Source organism: Mchenga conophoros, linkage group LG17, assembly GCF_057382185.1.
Source record: "Mchenga conophoros isolate Kocher_MC1m ecotype Shallow Benthic linkage group LG17, M_conophoros_male_GT1.1, whole genome shotgun sequence".
Classification (NCBI taxonomy): Eukaryota; Metazoa; Chordata; class Actinopteri; order Cichliformes; family Cichlidae; genus Mchenga; species Mchenga conophoros.
This window is the reverse complement of record NC_140542.1, coordinates 21,281,145-21,300,665: the sequence shown is the minus strand read 5'-3', so window position 1 is coordinate 21,300,665 and position 19,521 is coordinate 21,281,145. Positions and strand designations below refer to the sequence as shown.

At 41.3% G+C, this 19,521-nt stretch overlaps 1 protein-coding gene across 1 annotated transcript; it reads right to left on the bottom strand.

Moving 5' to 3' along the window:
• Window positions 1–8,649: 8,649 nt before the first annotated feature.
• On the bottom strand, window positions 8,650–18,383 carry LOC146555453 (arg8-vasotocin receptor-like). Its single transcript, XM_085251674.1, has 2 exons — window positions 17,317–18,383; window positions 8,650–10,183 (listed from the first exon to the last, which is right to left on the bottom strand). Exons 1-2 carry the CDS (start codon window positions 18,236–18,238, stop codon window positions 9,900–9,902), a joined length of 1,206 nt encoding a protein of 401 aa, XP_085107800.1. The 5' UTR covers window positions 18,239–18,383; the 3' UTR covers window positions 8,650–9,899.
• Between the last annotated feature and the right edge of the window lie 1,138 nt (window positions 18,384–19,521).

Here is a 19,521-nt window from a genome sequence, read left to right as displayed (position 1 = left end):
CCTTTCTCTGAACAAACATTGCTGCTCTAACGCTGGGCTCACACTGTGCGATTTTTGGCCCATTTTGAGCCGATTTTTGAGTGATCGGACCGATTTTGGCCTTCATCGTGCGTCGTGTAGTATACGTGGGGTAACGAGAAGTGATTAACACCTCACGACCAGCTCCCGATCATCAATCGCTCGTGAGGGTGTCACCACAGGCGCTCACACTGCTCACGCGCAAACGTAAACGTTGGTGAAAAAGACGTTGCAGCACGGCTGTGCAGCGTGTGATCTGGACACAAGCGATGGAGGCACAACTTTGGAAAGCTCATCCGAGCCTTTTCGATGTGGCATCACAAAATTATCACGACCACAACAACCGTGAAAATAGTTGGATTTACACTGCTGCTCAATCACAGCTGCCTGATCAATGTTTTTCATTAGCAATTTAGCAAAGTTGATGGTAGTGGTGTGTCTGTGTGAGTGAAAGACAGAGAGAGCGAGCGACAGATTTTCTGTTATAACCTTCATGTTATGGAGGCACAGTGTGAGCACTCAGGTCGCATCAGAGCATCGGGCCGTATAGTGTGAGAGTACATCGTGGCATACGAACTTCTAACCCCTGCGAGTCAATCGTGCAGTTTGAGCAGGAGCTGAATAACGTGACTGAAAAAAATCGCACAGTGTCTGCCCAGCTTTAGGTGTACTGTCATCCGAGACTTGCACCGCAGAGTCGGCGTTTGTTCCCCTGTTGGCCATGCTTCTTGTTGTGGTCATCTGTTGTCTTCCGGTATTTTCTCCGCAAGCGACCTTTCCTCGACCAATGAGATGAGCGGTAATCTGAATTGTCATACTCGAATTGTCATAAGTGTGCTGTCAGCTCATTGGTCACAAAGCAGGAGAGGGGCTGGGAATTATGTTTTCAAACAAAGTGTTAATTCCATAAACATTTATAGACTACTTTTGATTCTCACTGTATTACGGGACAAAGTGCGTCCCTTATTAGCTCAATACGGGACGTGTACTTTTGTTTCGAAATACGGGACGATTCCGTATTTTAAGGGACGGTTGGCAACCCTAATCACAGGCAGGGCACAGCGAGCTGAAATCTCTGAAACCGACTGGCCTTCACTTCCTACGAGACAGAGAAGCTCTTCTACCCCTGTATACGGGAGGAAACAGGACTGGACAACCGTGAATAGGAAGGTTAACAACAAACCTCCAAAACAACTGAATGTGAAACTGCAGAACAGATTTGCTCCACTATCAAAGGACCCTGGATCTATATCGGACAACCATCCATCTAAAAGCAGTGAAATAAGGTCTGAAAATCTGTTGAAAAGTGAAAGGCCACAGGGAAAGCTAAAGGCTAGGCCTGAAACTCTGATTGTGGGTGACTCTGCCGTAAAGGATGTACAAAGGATGTGCGGTAAGAACACTAAAGTCCTCTGCTTTCCTAACGATATGGTCAACAACCTGAAGGAGAGAATTCTTCAAATTGCAGATGAATATCCAACTGTGACAAACATTGTTCTGCATACAGGGTCAAACGATGTGTCCAAACAACAGTCGGAGGTTCTGAAACGGGACTTTACTGGAATATTAAATACTGTAAACTCTCTGAATGCAGCTGTATTCATCAGTGGACCTGTACCGCCGGTCAGAGGAGGAGACGAGAGATTCAGCAGGTTGTTTACACTAAATAAATGGCTTATATCAGCATGTGCTGACCACTCAGTGCATTTTATCGACAAGTTTAATATTTTTTGGGAACGCAGGCATCTGTTCAAAGCAAATGGATTTAATTTTAACAAGTCAGGGGTGAAACTGTTCACCTCCAACTTGTTTTATTCCATACGTCATCCATCTGTGCTTGGTGCCAAGGCTGAGATAAATGAGGAGTTATCTCATAAAGAGGAACAAACAGTACTCCAAGAACAGACAAAGCCCAGCAGAAACCTTGAGGAGGAGCTCCATTTGCCCCCACCCGGGAAGAGCCTCAGAAAGGAGAGACATCCATGGCATCTGAGGAAGAGCCTCAGAAAGGAGAGACATCTAAGGCAAGAAGAGGGGTCCCTATTTGCCTCCAACTCTCTCAACAACACCAACGACCAGGACAAGGGACCACGACCTTCCCCAGTCCCCCAAACCCCATGACAGGCCATCACCCTCCTCCCCCTCCCTTTCTCCCTCCTCCCCACACCTGAAATTCACTGAGGAGATGATGGAGCGGGTCAATGCTGGGCTCAGATCTACCCCCCGTCCCAATCCCTTTTTGTCCCCCATAAACCCCCCACCAGAGCGGCCAAAGGTTCGCCATCGAGCCCCACCCTCAACAGAGCAATCGAAGTCACATTGCCCAGCCTCGCCCCCCTTAGTTCCTCTTCATGCCCTGTCTCCGCAGTCTGATGTGTGATGTGTGAAGGGTCCGGGCTGTGAGGATTATGGCAGTGATGACTTTTCCCAGGAGAAGCTGGGACCCTGTTTACTAGAAGGTTTTAAAATTTCTGTACTTTTAGGTGACAGGAGACATGTGGCCTGGTCAAAACACAGAGAGCTGCACTCTAAAAGATCTTTAAACATAGTAAACATACCTTGTGTGCCACAGACTGCTCCCAAACACGAGGGGACAAGTAATACCTCTAAAACACTTAAGTTGGCTTTATTAAACATTAGATCTCTAGCTGGGAAAACATTTTTAATTAATGATTTAATCACTGAGCACAGCCTTGATTTTATGTTTTTAACTGAAACTTGGTTGGACCAAAGTAACAGTGGAGCTGTTCTCATCGAGACGACCCCTCCTAACTACAGTTTTATCAGTGAGGTCAGGGCGAGCAGGAGAGGAGGAGGGGTTGCTGTCTTATTTAATGAATCATTTCAATGTAAGCAGCTATCTCCTGGAAGTTTTCAGTCTTTTGAATATGTGGCTTTACAGCTGAAGGCCCCATCCAAAGTTGTGTTTCTTAATGTTTACAGGCCTCCCAAATACTGCACAGACTTTTTTAATGACCTCAGTGAACTGCTGTCTGTGATCTGTGTTGATTTTGACTGTGTAATTATTGCTGGGGATTTTAACATTCATGTGGACAACCCTCAGGACAAAGGGACTAAAGACCTGAGTAACACTCTGGGCAACTTTGGGCTGACTCAGCATGTAACAGAGGCCACACATAATAGAGGACACACTCTTGACCTACTGATCTCCAAAGGCCTGAGCATTTCAAAGGTTACTGTGTCTGATGTGGGCCTGTCTGATCATTACTGTGTTTTCTTTGAAAGTAAAATCTCAGCCCACACAAATATATCAACAACAGTGATCACAAAACGGTGTATAACTGAACACAGTAGTGCAATTTTTAACCAGGTCTTCCCATTAACACCTGACCTGTCCAGAGGGTCAGTCAATGAGCTCGTCAATAGCTTCAATGCTAACATGTTAAATGTAATGGACACTATTGCTCCCATTAAGGTGAAGGTTATCTCTGGAAGGAAAAAGTCTCCATGGAGAAACTCCACACTGGTGAAAAATGAAAAAAGAGAGTGTAGGAAAGCTGAGCGCAGATGGAGAAAAACAAACCTCCAGGTTCATTATGACATTTATAAAGAGAAACTTCACAATTATAATTTACAACTGAGGAATGCAAGGAGGTCCTACTTCTCTGACATCATCACTAAAAACAGCCATAATGCTCGGGTCTTATTTTCTACAGTTGACAGGCTAACAAACCCCCCTGTGTCAGTGGCAGCTGAACTTCATTCGACCATGGCCTGCAATGACTTTGCCAAATTCTTCACTGAAAAAATCCAAAAAATTAGACAAGCAATTGGTACATCAACAGCAGATCCAGGATATGTACTGTGTCCACCAAAAAACTGTTTAAACACCATGAAACAGTTTCAACCTATTAACAGCAAAGACCTGGAGGACATCTTAGGTCAACTGAACTCCTCCTCCTGCTGTTTAGATGTCCTGCCAACAAGTTTTTTCAAAAAGGTCTCAAAGACTTTAGAGTCAGACCTGTTACAGATCGTCAACTTTTCTTTATTATCAGGTGTGTTTCCAGAATCACTAAAAACTGCTGTAATCAAACCTATACTGAAAAAGGACAATCTTGACAAGACACAAATGAACAACTACAGGCCGATCTCAAATCTCCCGTTTTTAAGTAAGATCATTGAAAAAGCAGTTTCTCAACAGCTCAGTTACTTCTTAAAACAGAATAATTGCTACGATGCCTTCCAGTCAGGTTTTAGACAGAATCACAGCACTGAAACCGCTCTGACCAAAGTGTTCAATGACATATGTCTGAATACAGACAGTGGAAAAATGTCAGTCTTAGTTTTACTGGATCTCAGTGCAGCATTTGATACAGTTGACCACAACATATTACTCAAACGACTGGAGAACTGGACAGGTCTTTCAGGAACTGTACTAAACTGGTTCAAAACATACGTAGAAAACAGGAAATACTTTGTATCAATAGGTAACTTCACATCTGAGCAGACAAGTATCACATGTGGAGTTCCCCAAGGTTCCATCTTGGGACCCCTTCTGTTTAACATCTACATGCTCCCACTGGCACAGATTATAAACAACAACAAAATAAACTATCACAGCTATGCAGATGACACACAAATATATATCACAATGTCACCAGGAGACCGAGGCCCTGTACAGGCTCTTGGTAAATGCATTGAGGAAATCAATGACTGGTTGTGCCACAATTTTCTCCAGCTAAACAAAAACAAAACTGAGGTAATAGTCTTTGGCGCCAAAGAAAAACGATTACAGGTCACCAGAGAACTTCAATCTATACATCTAAAAACCACAAACCAGGCGAGAAATTTGGGTGTAGTGATGGATGCAGACCTAAACTTAGAAAAACACATTAAGACAATAACAAAGTCAGCTTACTATCACCTCAAGAATATATCAAGGATAAAAGATCTGATGTCTCAACAGGACCTGGAAAAACTAGTCCATGCATTCATCTTTAGTAGGCTTGATTACTGTAACAGCATCTTTACAGGTCTACCTAAAAAATCAGTCAGACAACTACAGCTCATTCAGAACTCTGCTGCTCGAGTCCTCACTAAGACCAAAAAAGTGGACCACATCAGTCCAGCTCTGAGGTCCTTACACTGGCTGCCTGTCCGTCAGAGGATAGACTTTAAAGTTCTGATGCTGGCCTATAAAGCTCTGAATGGTTTAGGACCAAAATACATCAATGACCTCCTGACCCAGTATGAACCATCCAGATCCCTCAGGTCATCTGGATCCGGTCTTTTATCAGTTCCCAGAATCAGAACCAGACACGGAGAAGCTGCATTCAGCTTTTATGCTCCTTATATCTGGAACAAACTCCCAGAAAGCCTCAGATCAGCTGAAACACTCAGTTTATTTAAATCCAGGTTGAAGACTCACCTGTTCTCAGCTGCATTTGAATAAAGCACCAAATCCACACTTTAAGCTTAAATTTCAAAACTTACATTTAACTACTGATTTTATCTACTGTTCTGATTTTATCTGTTTTGATTTTATATACTGTTGTTTGTTTGTTAATTAGTTAGTTAGTTTATTTGCTTGTTTTAATCAATTTTAAATCATGCTTTTTATTTGTTCTTGTTTCTAATGTCTCTGTAAAGCACTTTGAATCACCTTGTTGTTGAATTGTGCTATACAAATAAACTTGCCTTGCCTTGCCTTGCCTTTGATTGAAGCGCTGAAACCTTTTTATTTGTTTTCAATTTCAGACATCTGTTGCATGTCATGCACCTGCTTCCAATTACTCCTGTTTCCCTGCGTGAGGTAAAAAAAACAAGGAAAAATCCTGTTGAAGTGTTTTTATGAGAGGCATACTTATGCCGAGATATTGCACAGAGAAAAAAAAAGGTCTGAAGTTTAATATTCCCATGTAATTTTCTGAAGTGTCCTTGGGCAGCTGTCGGGCATGAGCTGATAAATTTAGTCATTTAAATCTGGTGAGTGGCCGCTGCACCTGCTGCATCTCGGCCTTATGCAAGAGTAACGATATCCATCTCCTGTTAAACCCATTCATGCACCAATCTGTTGTTTAGCTACCAAAAACACGCCATCACAATTGCTATTGTTACTGCAGAGCAATGTCAGAAATGGAGAACCTCAGAAATGTTTGAACCTCAGAAAAGCAGCATCATTAGAACACCTGCAGCTGTTAAGAGAAAAGCAGCTCACGTTTACGTGCCACGTGTGAGACAAAAACTGTCTTGTGCTAACAGTAACAGTAAACACTGCAGGAGACATCTTGAACCTGAAAATCAGGTAATCACTCCTGGACTTAAAATCCCTGCTGAACTCCCTGCTGATCCCAACTGTAATTTTCACCTAAAGGCCAAATTCCTGTTTGGCCAGATGGGCAAAGTGTTAGCCAATCACTTTACAGTTTCACAGACGGCTCTCTTAAATTAAAACCACATCTACAAATACAGAGGTTTTGCAAACAATTCAATTCAATTCAATTTTACTTATATAGCGCCAAATCACAACATAAGTCGCCTCAAGGCGCTTCATAGATACAGAGAAAAACCCAACAATCATATGACCCCCTATGAGCAAGCACTTTGGCAACAGTGGGAAGGAAAAACTCCCTTTTAACAGGAAGAAACCTCCGGCAGAACCAGGCTCAGGGAGGGGCGGCCATCTGCTGCGACCGGTTGGGGTGAGAGAAGGAAGACAGGATAAAAGACATGCTGTGGAAGAGAGACAGAGGTTAATAACAGATATGATTCAATGCAGAGAGGTCTGTTAATACATAGTGAGCGAGAAAGGTGACTGGAAAGGAAAAACTCAATGCATCATGGGAATCCCCCGGCAGCCTATGTCTATTGCAGCATAACTAAGGGAGGATTCAGGGTCACCTGGTCCAGCCCTAACTATATGCTTTAGCAAAAAGGAAAGTTTTAAGCCTAATCTTGAAAGAAGAGATAGTGTCTGTCTCCTGAATCCAAACTGGAAGCTGGTTCCACAGAAGAGGGGCCTGAAAACTGAAGGCTCTGCCTCCCATTCTACTTTTAAATACTCTAAGAACAACAAGTAGGCCTGCAGAACGAGAGCGAAGCGCTCTAATAGGGTGATATGGTACTACAAGGTCATTAAGATAAGATGGGGCCTGATTATTTAAGACCTTGTATGTGAGGAGCAGGATTTTGAATTCAATTCTGGATTTAACAGGAAGCCAATGAAGGGAAGCCAAAACAGGAGAAATATGCTCTCTCTTTCTAGTCCCTGTCAGTACTCTTGCTGCAGCATTTTGGATTAGCTGAAGGCTTTTCAGTGAGTTTTTTGGACATCCTGATAATAATGAATTACAGTAGTCCAGCCTGGAAGTAATAAATGCATGAACTAGTTTTTCAGCGTCACTCTGAGACAGGATATTTCTAATTTTAGAGATGTTGCGCAAATGGAAGAACAGGTGACCAACCCGTCTGTGACACTCATTGTCTGTGTGTGTTCCCCAGCTGGTTGTCAAAAACCTCCTTGCAGTCACTTTGGCTGCCACAGTCGCCTCTAGTTTGCATGGAAGATGGTGACATGTCTGCAGAGACTCACCAACTACCAGCTGAGTGACAGTAAAACTTTAAAAAGGACAGTGCAAACTGGAAATAGTAAATGTTTGTTCAAAGTAATAGTCACGCCATTTGAATGCCAATGTTGTTGGTAAGCTGCTAGTTAGCCAGTGTTTGCAGACCAGTTGCCATTTTCTATAACCTCCAGCAACCAGTTAAGGAGTGCTCATTTTTCCCTTTCGTCTGCTGGTTAAACCACGTCAACTCTCGAGCAGTGAGTTCATAATGTCACTCGGGTCACTCAGGTCCACTCTTTAGCAAAAACACTCAAAATGCAGTCTCACAAACCAGCTGATGATGTCACCACGGTTACACTTTAGGAAAGTCTTTATCTGATCCTGATACGTTTATCAGACGGAGACAAAAACAGCTGGAAATGGATGATAATGCTGTGCTGTAATATGTGGAGATAAGCATTTGTTTGTTAAACATATAAACGTCTGAGCTACACTGAGCTCACACTGTTGGCTTTTTGGTGCTCCAAGTGGCCAGAAAATATAAATATTTCACTATTAAGCTCAACCCTGACACGTTCACACTGGAGAACATGTTGACTCTGAACACAAAGAGAACCAGATCTAAAGAGGTTAGATCAGAAACAGTTACCATCAAGAAACATTTTTGAGCAAAGACAAAAATCTTCATGGAGCCTCAAAACATGCTTGAGCTTTATCAATTAAAATGATATCATGTTTCTCACGCAAGCCACTGAATTTGTGATCCCTGTTCTAGAGGAAAAAGGTTGATCCTATCAGGAAGAACCTCAATTTATTGTTTGGATATTTCACTTAAAACCCCTGAAATTCCAGTTTTATGGTGGCACTGCAGGAAACCCATAACTCTGATGATCATAATAGTCTTTATGAAAGATTACTGACTTATGCAGGCCGGATCAATCCACAGATCTATAACTAATATTTTTTCATTACTTTAGCTCTTCACTGCTTTTGTACTTAGTGAAAGTTACTAAAAGCAGGTAAGTGATCACCTATAAAACCCTCCTGTTACAGACAGAAAGCAGTCGAACATCACGTGACGACACAAACAACAGCTTTTATCTGCCTTTACAACACGTGCAATACATATTAGAGCAATACAGAGATGACAGAAAACATCACACTCATGAAATATCTTCAATATCTACAAACACATCTGAGAATGAGTCTCTAAAGAGGCTCAAAGCTGCTACAGAAGCCAGCAAAGCATGAGCGAGCATCAGAGCATCATAATAAAAATTAATAATTAAACAGATGTTCACAGAGGCAGTGTTAATTATACTGAACAAATAGCACTTTTAATTAGGATTTACAATTTTAAGCAGGGTAGTGTGGATACACGTCCCAGAGTCATTCCAGCTCCTTAAAGGTAAATATGAGTTGATTTTCTAACCTAATTTCTTTTTGTGAAAGTATTTTTGTTTGGTTGGTTTTTTAATTTTGAAAAAAAAAAAAGTTCAACCCAAACTTTCCACATTTTATAACTAAAAGAATTAAATAATTATTAATAAAGTACCTTTCCACTCCAGCGTTCTTAAAACAATGATTTCACAGTATGAAGGTTAAACTTCATAGCTTCATTAAGTACACTGTGATAGAGGCACTGACTGATTAAATACGGAATGACATCAGGTGAGGTCATGGATATCCCAATGTAGACAAATTCATCCGCCACTGAAAATAGTCCCCCCAAAATGCACTATTTTCCTGTTTGATTGTTAAATTTAGAAAACAGCACAACAAAGAGGATTTTATTGAGGCTTTAAGAGCTGGAAATATTTTTTTTAAGTTTTGTATGTTCAGAGGGAGAAAGCAAAAGCGAGAAAGTATGAAGCAGAAACGGACAAACACATTTTTTTTTGAGAAGGAAGGGATTTGTACATGAATTAATTCAAGGACTGCAGAGTAACACCAGACTTAACCTCAAGTCTTAAAAAATGATCTCGTAAACATGCTTTAAATACTTCAATGAGAGCAGCTCTCCAAGGAAACACACCCAATAGTGCATTCAAAGTGAAATACATCCACACTGCCTGTACTGTACAGCACTTATTTACTATCCCCACAGTCTCCAACCCCGCAGACTGGAAATGAGTTATTAAACTTCAGCTGTGTGAACCCAAACAAGCCAAACACCAAAAATGTCCTTTGGAGTAAACTTTCCCACTGGATTGGAACAAAAAAACAGAGGGTAGGTGTGAACGCACCCTCAGATGATGTCATACCTTCCCTCACTGCTTCAAACCTGCTGCAGTTTTACTAACCACGCACACACATACACACATAAACACACAAAGGTAGTGTTTCTGGGGGTCAGGATGCAGATGGGATTGGCGGGCAGCTTTTGGGGGTGTGGTTGAGGTCTCTGACAGGCTCTGAAGGGCGTTGACCCTGCAGGCGGGTCAGCAGCGTGGTCCAGCGGATGCTGCTGTCCGAATCCTGGTGGTGGAACCGGTTTCGCAGGTGGCAACAGCACGGCAGGCTGCGGGCGAAGTCCGACAGCAGGTTACCGCTGAAGATCATGTAGATCCAGGGGTTGCAGCAGCTGTTGAGGCTGGCCAGCAGGGCGGAGAGCGTCACAGCGGCATTCTCAGAGTCTGCAGGGGAAACGGGAAGAGAGATTTATGAAGCACACTCGGAGACGTCAGCAACTAAACCAAAGTGTTTTTCCTTTTAAAGTACATGTACTAGTCTGAAACACACTGGAGTACTGCCAGCCTGCCGGGCAGCTCTTAATAAGGTTTGGCTGCCTTCATGTAGCTGTGGCCTGCAAAGCAACCCCGAGCAAACGCCAGTATTAACAGACCAGCTCAGCTCTCCTGCACCACCGATAACAAGGACAGCTGATGCTGAAGGTCGCGTGAGACTCAGCAATTCTCTCCTGATTAAAGACGGATCGTTTGCGGTGAGACAGCAGCAGAGGTTTGGAGGGATAGAAATGGTAATAATTACTGACGTGATGGAGCCGCTGAGACAAGTTTCATTACAGCAGAGCAAATGGTTAAGTCCAGTGAGGCATTCAAACAAGAGTGCATCAAATAGAAATACATACATTAACTACTCTAAAAATACATTATTTGGCCTTGCTATCATATTCAGGCCTCCTGTTTTTATGTCCTCCAAGGTCATGTGTTTGGAAGAGTCAGCGTATCATTCTGTTTGTAAGCACGATAACTTACATTCACCAAGGTCTTCAAGGTCAACTTAGTGATTTATAACGTATATAACCTCTTATAAGTGTGCTGTGTATTATCAACACATAGAAAGTACCACATAAAGATTTTAAATATCATGTCACATTTGACCTCTGACCTCTCCTTCAAGGTGAATAGATTAATCTGAAGGTCAAAGTAAAGATAATGCTATGTCGAGCTATTTAAAACTTTTCGTTGAACTGCCATTGTTTGTATTGACAACATATAGCCATACGTATGTGGATACTAAATATCACGTTACTTTGAACCTCTGAACTCTTCCTTAAGGTCAAATAAGGTAAAACTTTAATAAAAAGACTTTTATATTTAAAACTCTATAAAAATTCTGCTGCCTTCAATTCAGTTCAATTTAATTGTATTTATATAGCATCAAATCACAACAACAGTTCCTTCAAGGTTCTTTATATTCTAAGGTAAAGACCCTACAATAATACAAAGAAATCCCAACAATCAGCAGGCACTTGGCGACGGTGGGAAGGAAAACTCAGTTTTAACAGGAAGAGACATCAAGCAGACCCAGGCTCCAGGAGGGGCGGCCATCTGCTTTGACCGGATGATGCTGGTATACAGGGGCTGTATCCCAATTCAGGGTCTGCAGCCTTAAAGGCCGCATTTTAAGGCCGATTACGTCACAGACTGAGGGACCCACTGCTGCACATCATCTGTGAGGCTTTGCACCCCTGATGATCCACCAGGACAAACTCAGCAGTGTGTGAGGAAGAGGAGGAGGAAGAGCCAGCAGCAGCTGACAGATGGAGAGAATAGACAGACTGTTCCCTGTTTGTGAAGGACTGCTAGGAAAGTTTAAAATAACTAATTGTCTGTCCTGAATCAGTCTTATTAAATAATTTAATCATCCCAGTGTTTTCAGTGTGGGAGAAAGTACTCAGGGCCTTCAAGTTAAACACTATGAAAGGCAGCAACAAGTTTAATATTCAGAAACCTAAAGTATGTATCAGCAGCAGAATGGACCTAAAAATGTTTGTTTCAGTTCTATGAAGCTTTGAGTATTTTGGATTAGTAGCACTGCTGTGTTTGTTGCATCATATTGCTGTAATTGTTTATATGTTTTATATATTCTGAGGTAAGTTGATCTATAGTGTTACATCATATTCTATAAGGATGTTATGTGTTTGTATACTTTGTGCCCAGTTTGACCCATTTAGCAGAAGCCAGCCTGTTTAAGGCTCTGATATCTATTCTGTATGACTTAAAGCAGTTATGACATGGTCTGATTTTCTCACCCAATAAAGGAATATTTCATATATCAGTCTACTCTTCATTCTATCAGAAACAGTTTTCACAGCTCGTACATTTGCTTTTTACACATATATGTAAGCATTGAGCCAAATTTAGTAATGCCAACATATTAAAAGAACAATATTTGTCTCTTATATATAATACATCTATAGATACACTGTCAAAGATACTTGTCTTTGAGTGAAGATTTAAGGTGATGGGAAATATAAATAAATGCAACTCTACTCTTTACTGAAGCTCAGTATTTGACACGGAGTTCAAACTCACTGCTGTAATAACTAATAATGATTAATATAATAACCATAATATTGGCCATATTATATTTACATTACCAAAGTGAGATGACTTTAGTCTCATGAACAACATTAGCTAATTGTTATTTAATAGCTAATCTTAAATGACTGTTCAGTAAAGAAATGAAGCCCAACAATCATGTTTTACAGTCCTGTGGTCTCAGCCTCAGATACTTATCAAATCACACAAAGCTCATGTAGAAACAAATGTATAAAATGTGTTCTCCTTTATTTCTGTCAAACAAAGCTGTATGAAACGTTTCCAGCTGTTAGTATCATGGTTGCTAGGCAACCTGGGCAGCACAAGGGAGGCTAGACCGTCCCATTTCACAACCTTACAAGCCTCGCACTTCCGGCCTCAGCAGTCTTTGAGTACGGCCCTTGAGGACCGTTAAGGCTGCGTACTTTAAGGCTGCAGACCCTGAATTGGGATACAGCGAGGGATTCTAAATGTTATATTGACCTCTGTCCTGTGAACTATGACCTCACGTTTGCATTTCAGAGCTGCCTTTCTTTCAAGATGAGCCAAAACGTCTTCTATTTGAGAGAAATGATTGAGAGAATGAGCTGCATAGTTTGTTAGAAGTATACTTCTATACAAATCACCACAAATGTCCTAAGGTACATTTAAAAGAACAGCTAAAACTATGTAAATTTGTAGAAAATACAAAAGTGTTCAACTTTCTGGCCTATCAGAAGTTTCTCTTGCCGTGCTTCTTGTCATAAAACTGTTATTCTGCAATCTGTTGAACTTTTGTTGACTTTTTGGGGCCTTTATGTGGACAAAAATGTCATTAAACAACGTACATAACATCCAGTTGCTGATATGATCGCTGGTTCCCAGTGTGGCCCCGCCCGTGTGTGTTGACAGAAACACAAATATGTAACCAGCCAATCACGGAGCAGCAATTCAGTGCATTTAGGCACGTAAACACGATGAAGATGACCTGCTGAAGTTTAAACTGAACAGCAGGATTGAGATAAAAGTGATTTAAGTGACTCTACAATACACACAGGGTCTTCTTGATTGCAGAAAATTGGAAAAATGTTGCCTGCTCAGCTTTGGGATGTGGTGGAATGGGAGATTCGCATTGTGGATGTTCAGCAGACAAATCTGCAGCAGCTGTTTGATGCTGTCGTGTCAGAATGATCCAAAAATGATGTTTCCAGCACCTTGCTGAATCTTTTCCACAAAGAATTAATGAAGCTCTGGAAGAAATAGAGGTCCAGCCTGGTCATGCCCATGTTCCTGATGACCAAATACCAGAATTTAGACTTAAAAGCATTTGCCAACTGACCAACACCACTACATTGATCATTGTTTGAATTTTTGGCATTTTAAAACATTTGAAAATGAATCTCAAATCTGATATGTTCTAGTTTTTCAACTGTACAGAAACTCCAGCAGAACCCAACAAGCCCAACAGGGTCCCTATATGATGATACTAGAAAGCTTCATCTCTGCTTCAGCCATTAAATGCATGCTTTAATAACAGATATGGTTTGGAAGGAAAGAGTTGGCATTTGTGTAAGTTTGGAAGATTTCCCTGCAATATTGTAATTATTTAAGTTTTAATTAAAGGCCAATTAAAGGCTTTCTTTGTTTAGCTTTGAGCCAGTTTAACCATGTGTGAAGTTTCCAGCTTTTTCAAATACCAATTAAAAAGTAGAAAATATAGAGAAGTGTGGCAGGTCACAGAGAAATTGGAAAGCAGAAACTTGTGGCCAACCTTAACCACAGAATAAATTAAAAGAGGAGATATGTGAAATTTTTTTATTTTTATCTTTTGACGTTTTTTATTAAACCTCAAGCCTGTGCATGTCAGTGCTGAGTAATTTTCCAATGATAGAAGTCAGGATATGAATTTTATTTTGCAGCTTCGGAGTCTGTTAAAGGAGAAAAGGCTGCCCTGGTCTGCTCACCCACTTGAAGAATTTCATTATCACTGTCATACAGAGCCTTACTGACTGGTGAGGGCATGAGTGCTGCTTCCAGCAGCTTGATAGGAATTCATTTTCAGGGAACATCAGGGTTATATCATTTTCTGGCGTAAAACCAGTCAGAGCTCTGAACTTTTTAAATATAATCCCTTTCTGAGTGCAAGGAACAATTTAACCACTTTGTCTCATTTTGAACCCAAACTGCTGCAGAGTGGAGCAAATTAAAATGAAAGATTTTAACCAAACTGAGCCTCACGTGTGAGAGAAATGTTATAATATGCGAGACAGTAAACTGGCTTAGAATCTGTCGATTTATAAACTGACCAAATGTTTACCAAACTGCCAAAAGATTATCAGCATATTCTATTTTGTAAGCTATGATCAAGATCTTATTTAAAGAGTTTAGAAATGCTTCATGACTTCACTGATTCAATCACTGTCTGTGTTTGCAAAATATTTTTCCAGTGGTGGAATGTAACAAAGTATATTTACTCAGGTGTTTTACTGATATGCAGTTCTGATGTTATGTTCTGCTCCTTTTCTATTTTGAGTGAGAATGTTGTGTTTTGTACTCCGTGTTATAGGTTTAAAATTTAAGTTACTCATTTTTATGCTGATGTTAAAAATTTATAAATAGATAGATAGAAGGTAAAACTAACCAGCAGTAAATCAGGTCATTAAAGTCATCTCCAGCTGCATCTTTAGAGTGATGGCAACATATTAACCTTTATGTTTATCGCCTTAACATTTTTATGCTAAAACTTTTGCCGTGTTTGGCAACACTTTGTATAATTATGATTATTATTTGAGGAAAAGTCTAAACATCACTTGGACCAAACGGTTTTTTCACCGGAGGCTGCAGAGATTTGGAATTTTTTTTTTTTTTTCATACCAGAAAATCTCACAGAAAAAAGAAAAATTTCGATTTTAGTTTGAAAATGTGGCTGAAATATCTTCAGGTCTGCAGTTACTGCCTGTGCGAAGCTTTGGCTCACATGCCTTAAATTTCTTTGCACTGAAGAAATGTATCTGTGGGTTTGTTGATGGTTTGCTCTTCAACTGTAATTTCTTCTTCTTCTTTAAGTACTTTCATTATGAGTACACTTTGTTTTATGAAGGTGCTTCATTTCGCACATTTTTCAATATGTCACATTTTTTAATCTGCACCATTCATTTTCATTCATTTATTTATTCATTTTCAGGCACAACAAATACCTATATTGAACATAAAATACACAAAACAAAAAACAAAACTTGCCTGAAAAAGGAGTGGGACGAAGAAAACTTATTAAATCCCACCCCTATACTCACTCATCAACAAAAAAAAACAATAAACTTCCCGCAGCTACGCCCATCATTGCATACAGACCCATCAACAGCCCCGGGCAGATACAAGCATCTAAGCGGCAGCTCGCAACCAACAATTAGAGCCTTCATAACTGAATACAGAATATATAAATTATAAATTGCATTACCACAGGTAACAGGCAGTAATAACTACAAGTAACAGACACACAAACATATACATACATATATATCTACACACACAAGTACATATATGTACATACATACGCACAGTTTATTTTTTATTTTTTATTTTGGAATCCATACCAGCAATGGTAAGAGGACAGACATTACAGAGCACACTAAAACCCATCATTGAGTATACTGTGACCAGACCAACTGTTTGTAGAGAAATTTAAATCTATGAATATTTTTGCATTGTTTCAATTGTAAACTCAGACTGTTCCAGATTTTCACACCACATACAGACACACAAAAGCCTTTACGGGTTGTTCGAGTTCTGGGTAATTTGAATTCTCCAAAGCCTCTCACATTATAAACCTTTTCTCGAATTTCAAATCTAGTTTGTAAATTTGCCGGTAAAAGTTTAGTAAAAGCTTTATACAAAATTATGGATGTATTGTAATTAACCAGATCCTGGAATTTAAGTAACTTTGCCTGAAGAAAGAATTTGTGAGTATGATCTAGATAACCAGCCTTGTGAATAATACGCAGTGCTCGTTTCTGTACTGTGACTAATGGATTAGTTGTATTTTTATATGTATTTCCCCACACTTCCACACAATATGTAAGATATGGAAGAACCAGGGTACAGTACAGAGTACGAAGTGCATCTTTATCAAGGAATTGTTTCACTTTGTTCAAAACTGCGAGGCTTCTGGAAATTTTGGTTTTTATGTGTTTTTACCATCGGATGATCTAAGGAAAATGAGCCCTTAGCATCTGTTGTAATATATGTAGTGCACATTGTTCTTGTTAAATAAACCCAAATCAACTACATTAATTGATTAATTAAAAAAAATTGTTTCACTACCTTGTAAAAAAAAGTTATTGAGCACTGAAGCACGTTTAAATTATTGCGCAAAATAACATCTGCATGCGGGCACGAGGCTAAACACGTGCCTACCAATAGCAATATTACATTTGGATTTATAGGCTTTGCATTGTGATTTTTATTTAACTGGAGCCGCCAATAATTGAACCAAAGACATCTTAATTAAAGAAAATTTGCTCTTTAGCATTCTTTTAATTCCCTTAAAATCCCTTCCAGGGAAGGTGGAACGTCTAAAGTTGCTACAAAGCAGAAAATTTGACTGCAGACCGGGGTGGACAAGTGCGCTAATTTGTAGATGAGCGCAAAGCATTTTTGCCTCATATGTTGAGGGGATGTGCCTCTTTGTGGCTCAAAGGTGAACACATGTCTCACCAGAAAAGATGTGGCTCAAACGGAGACACGTGGACGTGTGTACAGGCTGAAATAACAGTGTTACAGGGGAATACGTGAGCTGTTAGCTTCTGTTTATTCTCACAAGAAGTTGTGATTCAATTTAAATTAAATTAAAAATCTGCATTCTGCCTTTAGCTTTGTAATTTCAAACCTGTGAAGTTCGCTAAATTTACTTAAACCTCAGTCTGCCCATTCGCTTTACTCACACTTTGCCACAAGTGTGATTTATATTTTTAGTAAGGTTCTGGTCCTGTCAGCAGGTCACTCACCGTCCCAGGAGAATGTCTCATCCCACACCGACCACATTTGCACCGTGAAGAAAGGCGCCCAGCACACCACGTACGCCACCACGATCACAAAGGTCATCTTGACCGTGCGTAATTTGGCACGGGAGATGGTGCTGACGCTGCTCACCGAGCTCCGGCTCAGCATCCCGCTTTTGCTGGCCTCCGCGCTCTTTCTTCTCTGGGTTTTGTATCTGAGGTTCCTCCAGATCGTACGGCAGATAAATCCGTAGCAGAACACGAGCACGGCCACGGGCACCACGAAGATCCCGACCGTGATCCAGGTGATGTACGCGCGAACCCCCCACGGCTCCACGAAGTGCCCCCAGCAGTCGTAGACGGCTGAGCCGGGGCGCACCTCGCTCAGGGAGAAGATGCAGTACTGTGGGGTGCTGAGGACCAGACTGCACGCCCAGGTGGAGCCGATCATGATATAGGCGCGCTGCGTGGGCTGCTGAAGCGTCTGCAGCGGGTGGCAGATGGCGATATAGCGGTCCACGGTCATCATCACCATCATGTAGGTGGAGGCGAACATGCCCAGCACCTGCAGGTGCTTCACGATGCGGCACAAGAAGTCCGGCCCATAGAAGCGGAACGTGACCTCCCAGCAGAGCTGCGGCAGCACCTGGAAGAAGGCCACCACCAGGTCAGCCAGGCACAGGTGCTTCATAAACAGGTGCATGCGCGACGGTTTCCGCCGGGCTCGGTACATGGCGAGCAGCACGCTCAGGTTGCCCACCACCGCCGCCACGAACGCCAGGCTCAGCACGGTGATCTCGAGCTTGGCCACCTCCTCGTTACGTCCGAACGGGTCGGTGTCGTTTCTCTTCAGCTGCTGCGTAAAGTTAGAGCTATCGGTGCAGTTTTGGTGCGTGGCATTGCAGGAGCTCACCGAGGGGAGCGGCATGGTCACCGTTTCTCCTCCGGGCGCATGGAGGTGTCTGTGCGCTTGTGCGTAACCGTAACCCTCTTCCAGCGTGTACGGGACTATTGAGAAGAATTCACGGGTTAAAAATCCAGAAGGGATCCATCTGTTTCCCTGCGAGGTGCACAAAAACTCCAACCTGAATCCGAGCAGCAGATCTAGCCCCTTTTAAAGTACACTGCCCCCGAGAACCAGCCCTCTGCATGCCTCACTGTATCCAAAGCCCCACACACGCGCGCTTCATCACCTTACTCCCTCCCACCAGCTCCATGCTTAGGATAAAGTGAAAGGGGGGGGGGGGGGGGAGTAAAAGACGAACATAGAGGACAAAATAAAAACTGAAAATACCAGATTAGAACGATTATTTATTTAGTCTTTAAAAAATTACTTTCAAGATCGACTCTTTTTTTTTTTTTTTTGTAAATGTCACTATAATAATTTGTCAGTTTCAGTTTTTGAACTTCATCTCTGACATTTTTGGAAAAGTAACAAAAGCCACAAAATTCCAGTTCTGGAAGTCAGAAACTTTTCCTAAGCTACAAATATGTGAAATCAGAAGATCATAACTGCTGCTGCTGTCTTGTGACCCAGAATATTTTATTGTTACTCTCAAAATTTTTCCCATTTGCCCTGCTGTGAACCCCTTTTCCAGTAAATTAAAATTACATAATGGAAATTCAAAATTTCACATCTCAGGGTGCACACTGGACACCACGGGCCATATTATTGGAGAGAGAATCACAATGATCATGAGCAAGATTCTGGCAACAGTGGGGAGGAAAAACACTATTTAACAGGAAGAGACCGGTGACCTGTCCAATTTTATTACCAAAATCAAAGGTATATTTATATTTTCTCATCATAACATAATGATATGTTTGGTCAAACACAGCAGTATTTTGTGTTTTAAATATCAGTGGAGCAACATGGGGACTACAGCTCTGCCTTTGAGACCATCCCACCCAGTAGACTGCGCCAAGATGTCTGACCAGGATCAACACTGCGCATGTCACATCCCATAACACAACAAAAAAGGCAAGAGAAATGATTATTCACTTTGGGAGGAAGCAGAATCTCCGTGTGTAACTGGTGTGTCCCTGCACACGGCAAACACGTTCCACATATTCACAGCATCTAGTAAAAACAGGCGTAATGATGACAATAATGAACTAAAACACACAATCAGAAACATCAGGGTGGAGAAAGATATAATTAGTGTTAGAAAAGAAATGACACTGACCTCTGCTACAGAGGAATTGCAGAAA